General features: G+C 51.3%; 2 protein-coding genes across 8 annotated transcripts in view; one reads left to right on the top strand and one right to left on the bottom strand.

Moving 5' to 3' along the window:
- GPR1 (G protein-coupled receptor 1) overlaps positions 1-1719 on the bottom strand; it is a 43524-nt gene extending 41805 nt beyond the window's left edge. For 3 of the 5 annotated variants that reach the window (XM_025211057.1, XM_025211063.1, XM_025211064.1), the window contains exon 1: positions 1425-1556. Coding sequence is in view for 1 of the 5 variants with exons in the window: in XM_025211054.1 (XP_025066839.1) it covers positions 1425-1693 (269 nt within the window). In the remaining 4 variants the exon portion in view is untranslated. Of the gene's footprint in view, positions 1-1424 lie in introns of all 5 variants that reach the window. The other 2 variants (XM_025211054.1, XM_025211065.1) reach the window with 2 other exon arrangements.
- Positions 1720-1799: 80 nt separating this feature from the next.
- Positions 1800-6778, top strand: part of ZDBF2 (zinc finger DBF-type containing 2) — a 38017-nt gene continuing 33038 nt past the window's right edge. For 2 of the 3 annotated variants that reach the window (XM_006029555.3, XM_025211052.1), the window contains exons 1-2: positions 1800-1936; positions 4649-4770. The gene's annotated coding sequence lies outside the window, so the exon portion shown is untranslated. Of the gene's footprint in view, positions 1937-1995; positions 2326-4648; positions 4771-6778 lie in introns of those variants that run through there. The other variant, XM_014522681.2, reaches the window with a different exon arrangement.

The following is a 6778-nucleotide window of genomic DNA, read 5'->3' as shown; positions in this document are numbered from 1 at the left end:
TTCTCTGCCGATTTGGGGACTTTTTAAAAGCATGGTCCAGTCCAAAACGTGGGTGCAGCCACCCCACTGCACCTCTGTATCCACCCCTCTGTGTAAGTGCTGTAAAACCTGTATGCTCATTTGGAATTTTGAAATTTCCTGTACTTCAAGAAGGTGATAGGGTAGGATGACTGATCCACATATGGGCCCATTTGAGTAGGAGGTTCTGAGTGGCTCTAGCCATGCTTCTTGCCAGCCCTCAACTGCTCTCAGTTGCTAAACATTTAGCTCAAGTAACAGAAAAGCCTGGTCAGTATGGCAACTGCCTACAGGCAGGAAAGACCTAGTTTGATCCAGGTGAGGGTGGTGTGTTCCCACTCATCTACATTTCTGGTGTGGCCTCAAGGCTCATCAAGCCTCCTATCAAACTGGTGTAAGGAGCTACCTGTGGGTAACAGTGGCTGGAGAGTGGCTCTGACCACATCACCTCCTACCTGTGCCGAGATCAAAGAGACCTGCCACCACTGCCCCAATGGGCCTCAATAGCCTGTAAATGGGCCATCTTTACCTTAATACAGAGACTCCATACATACTTTAAAGAAGTGACACTGAAATCAGTATTAAAAGAATTAGGCTCTGTGTATATATCTGCTAATACTGGTCTCAAGGTGCATCTGCAAAAAGATAAAGTAAAAGAGCTTCCCGCCAGTCAATAACCTTCATGACTCAAGGTGACATGTTCTGCCCACTATGCCTGTGCTACACCCAGGAATGATAAATTTGAGCCCTACCCATGACATAATTTAAGAATCAGCCGTAGAAATGTTAGTATCTTCCTCCCAAGGGTGTTTTGACCTTAGTATGTACATGGAGATGGAGCACTGATGGGCAGGGAATAGTGGTCAGGGCTCTGGGACAGCTGTCATGATGGGTTGGTGGCTGAGGCAGCCTGCCCTCCAGCACTTATGCACGTCTGAGGAGCTCTGAGCCCCACTTACTTCCACTCCCCCAGAACAGGGGGGAAGGTGCTATCTTGTAGGGGAGGGATCCACACCTCTATTGCCTCCTCCCCCAATTTGAGCTGCAATTGGAGTTGACCTTGAAAAAAAGCAAAGCACACTGAACCCACTCAAAACCAGGAAATATGTGGAAACTTCATTCTGCCCTGTTTGAATAATATCCTAGTAGGGCCATAATGAGGCAGCCATGTTTTTCACCTTGCCAACAGTGCCGAGCCAGGCATGTGGCCGTTTTAAGCAGCAGGGCAATTTTCCCTTTGCTAAAACAAACCTCTGGTAGACGTGAGCTGTCCCGAGTAACAGCTGCCTACACCTTGGTCTCAACACTCAAATGCTTCAAGTGCGGACATGGAAAGCCTTTCATATGGAGAAGACTGACTTGACTTTCACAGTCAAGTGAAGCAAACACACAGTGCACGGGCTTACCCCGGTGTAAGCCGCTCTGTCCCGGGGTAAAGTTTCCCCTCACAAAGCAGAGTCACTACTGGTGCATCCCAGCGGGGCAGGCCTGTCTGCGCCCCTGCTCCGCGGCTGGGATCACGGGGGACAGGCTTTCTAGCTTCCCAGACGGCCTCTTGCTCATGTCGTGTCTTCCCCGGCCGCAGGGGACCGGCCGGCCGGCCGGCCCGTCGGAAGCCGCCCCGATTCAGAGCCCCAGGACGAAGGGCCGCATCTGACAGCTCGCCCGGCCTCATCCCGACGCCGCGGCCGGACACCGCCTCCCGCGCCCCGGTGGCACCAACACTGCGGGAAGCGCCTGCCCGGGGCTCCTCCTGCCGCGCGTGTCAGCGCCGGCCGCGGGGAGGGGCCAGCCCAGCCTCCCGCTCCCTCAGCGCCTCGCAGCCGCGCCCCGTGACCCAGAACAGGAAGCGCGGGGAGCGAGGTCACGACTTCTGACCCCGCCGCGGCACAGAAGGGAATATGGGGCCGCGACAGAGGTGAGGCAGCAGTTGTTTTGGGGGTGGGGCCAGAACCCCCACCTTGCGGGCTCCTCCGGGTACCGCGGCTCGTGGCGCTGTCACAACAAGCCCCGGTGGCCGGTCCCGTGTTTCCCCCGATGCAGTCTGGTCTCCTGTCCCCGGCCTGCCTGTCTCCGTGCGCGCTGCCCTTGCCCCTGCCCACCCGCCCTGTCTACACGCCCTGCTGCCGGAGCGAGTTGTCCCCTGCCCCGGCCTGTACGGCGAGGTCTTGGCGAGCTTTGACGCCAGGCGGGTCCGGGGTCAGCTCTTCGGCTGCACGTGCGGTTTTATCAACTTTACCGCACCGCTTGTGAGCCAGAGCACCTGGCCGTGACCTGCCCTTGCTGTGTGGGAAGGGAAGAAGAAAGGTGTGTTGAAACGAATACTTCTCTGGCCTTTTATTAGACCAACTAGGAAATGGCAAAAAATGAAAAAAAAGATCTTTTGCTGCAAGGTTGGGGCCTGTGTGCATCTTGTACGTAATTGAACCCAGGGGTGAGCAAACTCCGGGTACAAATTGCTGCGTAGCGTAATGTATCATTGCAGCTTTGTAGCCAGAGAAGCCTGTGGCCAGACTGAGTAAATAACGTGAGAACTGAGACTGGAAGACCTGCAATAACATTATGCTCATATTCTTAATACTTACAGGGACAGTTCTTGTCAAGTGAAAACTGTAACTTGAAACAGAGTTTGTTTTACAGTAGCCAAAAATATTTTTGTGGTCTGGTAGGCTGGATGGGCCTAGGAATCGGGAAGTTCTGGGGTTTAGCTTGGCCTTGATGCTTTCTCTGTGGCTCTAGATTACACCTCGCTAGGGGGTTACAATGATTATTCAACTAATATTTATAAAGGTGTTTTGAATGTCTAAGATGCCATAAGAAAGCTAGTTAATAGCTTATTATTAAATCTATTGAGTTTATATGACATGAGCAAGAGAAAAAAATGCTCAGAGCATGTTGATGTCTCATGTCCATTAAGCATTCTTAACATGAAATTTCTTGTATAAATTGGTTTTTGTTTTTCTCTACTGTTAAACATTTCTAAATGCATGAATATTGGTGGTCAGATCCCTATAATATATGTTAAATAAGGACTGTCAAGAGAAGGCAAGATGCTGGATATTCCAAGAGATATATAGAAGGACTTGTACCAGGAAGGAAGTACTCCCTGTCAGAAATGCAATATTTTCTCACGTAATCACCCTGGGAGAAGATACACACCGTGTTCTTGAAAGACAAAACAGATTAAGAGAAAAAGATCTTTCTTTGTAGTAAGTAACTGAGTAGCACCAAGAGGTGCACCGAGATATTGGTCCATATTGTACTGGCACCAGTGAAAGGAAAATTGATATTATTGTCAATAGGCTTTTTTTTGGTTGATGCTGCCGATAATGTCACTGATAAATGCCGTGTGCACGTGCACAGCCTTAGCACACACGGCCAGGAACACAGCCTGGCAGCTTGGAGAGCAGTGTCCAGCCAGCAAGTCTGTGGTGGGGAAGGGGTGTGGGGGAACAGATCAAGGCCCCCACAGTGAGGGAGGGAGTGAGGCTGGAGCTGGGGCAGGTGCTGCCCAGCTGGGACGGGGCAGAGCAAAGGATTGAGCCATGGGTGGCTTCTCCAGAGGGTGCAGAGGCCTGGTGGGAGAGTGGCTTCTGCTGCTGCGTGCACCCCCAGGGGAGGCATGGGGGGCTTGTGCCCCCCAGATTTGTGTGCGGGGCAAGGGCGGGCTCCTGCTGCAGGCTCAGGGATGGGGGCACTGTGCAGCCTTTTCCTGGTGGGGGAGCTGAGCTGGGGCTGTGCTCAAGGCAGGCAGGGGCAGGGTGGGTGGTGGTGGTGCTGGGAGGTGGTGGGGGCTGCAGGGTGGCTATGGTGAACTGCGGTGACTGTAGCCCGCTACATAGAACCTCATCCCAGCACCATTGCCACCCGCCCTGAGTGCAGCCCTGGCCCAGCTCTCCCACCCGAAAGAGGCTGGCACAGCCCCTGGCCCAGAGCACGCAGCGGGCAGCCCGCCCTCGCCCCACACAGATCCTGGGGGCATATGCCTGCTTCCCCCAGAGTGTGCGCAGCAGCAGGAGCCAGCTGCCCCAGGATGAGCTGTCTGCGGCTCCATCTCATGCCCCGCCCTCCATGACTGCCCCAGCCCACTCCCTCCCTTACTGTGGGGTCCTCGATCTTCCCCTTCCACCCCCATGCCCCATCCGCCCAACAGACTTACTGGCTGAATGCTGCTCTCCAAGCTGCCAGGACGCATATTGGCAATTGGATTGGTATTAGCCGATATGGCTGGTTAATAATCAGCCATCAATATCGGCCAAAAAAATCTTTATCAGTGCACCCCTAGTAGCAGCTGCAGTAGCAGCAAGGAAGCTAAGTCTGCTCATTGTTCTGCTCCCTGTGGATCGTTTGCTTTTATCTGGTAGAAGCTTAAGTGGCAGAAGCTGCTGTTACCGTATTTCCTTCCTTATAATGCATATGCCAATTTCCAGAAGCTGGCTGTTGGAAAAAAGTATGGTATATGAGAAATTTTGGCTTATGAAATCACCATATTATTACTGTTGATTTATCCCTATTATGGACTGACTTGTTTGCAAAACAGTGCAATACAAAATACAACTTTTTCTCATTCATAACATGGAAGAAACCCTTGTAACTAGCCTAAAACTGCCTTTAATTTCACTGTTCCCAGGTCACCAGGGATTATGAAAGTGGCTGAGTGGTATGTGCTGAAAATGGCCTCCTGGCTGAGATCTAGTGATTGATAGCCACCAAGCTAACTTTTGGTGAGGAGCAAAGGCTGATGACACCAAGGTTAGTAACTGAAAGTTTATATTTCAGTATTGCAGAACTAAATGTGAAAATCTGTTTCCTTTTTATATTTACCCTGAAAACATGGAGTAGGATATTACTGCACTGTTGTTTTTCTGCTTAACATTAATATGACTGCCAATACTGGTTTGTGGATTTTAGCATTAGGAGATGATGCTGAGCAACAATGACAAATTTCCTCAGCCTAGCTACACATCCCATTTTTTCCATTTCAGGCATGACTTCTGTTCATACAGGTGTTCGGTCTGTGTTTTTAAATGCAGCTGAAAAAGTTAAACTGTGAAATGTATGCGTCAGGGCCAGTCCTTAGATTTCCTTCTAAAGTTTTAAGACCTTGCTTCATAAGAACATTGCTTATCTATTGGGAAGAATGACATTGTTTCTGACCTGATACAGTACCAAAGGTCCATTTCAGGCATGACTTCTGTTCATACAGGTGTTCGGTCTGTGTTTTTAAATGCAGCTGAAAAAGTTAAACTGTGAAATGTATGCGTCAGGGCCAGTCCTTAGATTTCCTTCTAAAGTTTTAAGACCTTGCTTCATAAGAACATTGCTTATCTATTGGGAAGAATGACATTGTTTCTGACCTGATACAGTACCAAAGGGCAGATAGTTTCATAGTTGGTAGGGTCGGAAGGGACCTGAGGAGATCATCTAGTCCGACCCCCTTTCTTTTGGAAGTTGGTTCCAGGTCCTAGCTGCCCTGACAGTGAAATAGCGCTTCCTAATGTCTAGCCTGAAACTACCCTCCACTAGCTTGTGTCTGTTGTTTCTTGTAACTCCCGGGATTGCTCGGGGGAACAGGAACTCTCCCAATGCCTGCTGGTCCCCCTTGACTAGTTTGTAGACTGCCACTAGATCCCCTGTCAGCCTTCTCTTTTGGAGGCTGAACAGGTTCAGGTCCCTCAGCCTCTCCTCATAGGGGCTGCCCTGCTGACCCCTGATCATGCGGGTGGCCCTCCCCTGGACCCTCTCCATATTGGCCACATTCCTCCTGAAGTGCAGCACCCAGAACTGGATGTAGTACTCCAGCTGCGGCCTGACCAGTGTCGCATAGAGGGGGAGGATCACCTCCTTGGACCTGCTTGAGATGCATCTGTGGATGCACGACAAGGTATGGTTGGCCTTCCTGACCGTGTCCCTACACTGTCGGCCCATGTTCATTGTGGCATCAATGATGACTCCAAGATCCTTTTCTGTCTCAACACTGATGAGAAGGGAGTTTCCCAGCCTGTAGGTGTGCCGCTGGTTCTTCCTCCCTAGGTGCATTACCCTGCACTTGTCAGTGTTGAACCCTCTTTGGCCCACCCTTGTAACCTGTCTAGATCCGCTTGCAGCCTGTTCCTTCCTACTAGCGTACCCACTTCACCCCGCATCTTAGTGTCATCTGCGGACTTGAACAGGGTGCTTTCTACCCCCTTGCCCAAGTCACTGATGAAGATGTTGGATAGTGCGGGCCTGAGGAACGAGCCTTGGGGAGCCCCACTGCCCACATCCCTCCAGGTCGAATAAGACCCGTCCATCACCACACTCTTGGTGCGGCCCTCCAGCCAGTTAGTGACCCATCTTACCGTGTGGGCATCAACACCCCTGTCTCCTAGTTTCTTACTGAGAATAGGGTGAGAGACCGTGTCAAAGGCCTTCCTGAAGTCCAGAAAGACTATATCCACTGCGACACCTGCATCCAAGGACTTGGTGACCTGGTCATAGAAGGCCCCCAGGTTGTTTTCACAAGACCTGCCCCTAATGAACCCATGCTGGTTGCCCCTGAGCATAACCTTCCGTGCTGGCCCTTCCTGGACATGTGCCAGGGTAATTCTTTCGAAAAGCTTCCCCAGGACCGAGGTAAGACTCATGGGCCTATAGTTTCCTGGGTCCTCCTTCCTCCCTTTTTTGAAGATGGGGACCACATTGGCCCTTTTCCAGTCCTCCGGCACGTCGCCCAAGCTCCATGAATGCTCGTAGAGCTGTGCCAGAGGTCCTGCAATGA

The sequence above is a fragment of the Alligator sinensis genome, unplaced genomic scaffold, assembly GCF_000455745.1.
Source record: "Alligator sinensis unplaced genomic scaffold, ASM45574v1 scaffold372_1, whole genome shotgun sequence".
In the NCBI taxonomy this organism is placed as follows: domain Eukaryota; kingdom Metazoa; phylum Chordata; order Crocodylia; family Alligatoridae; genus Alligator; species Alligator sinensis.
This window is presented reverse-complemented; position numbering and strand designations above follow the sequence as displayed.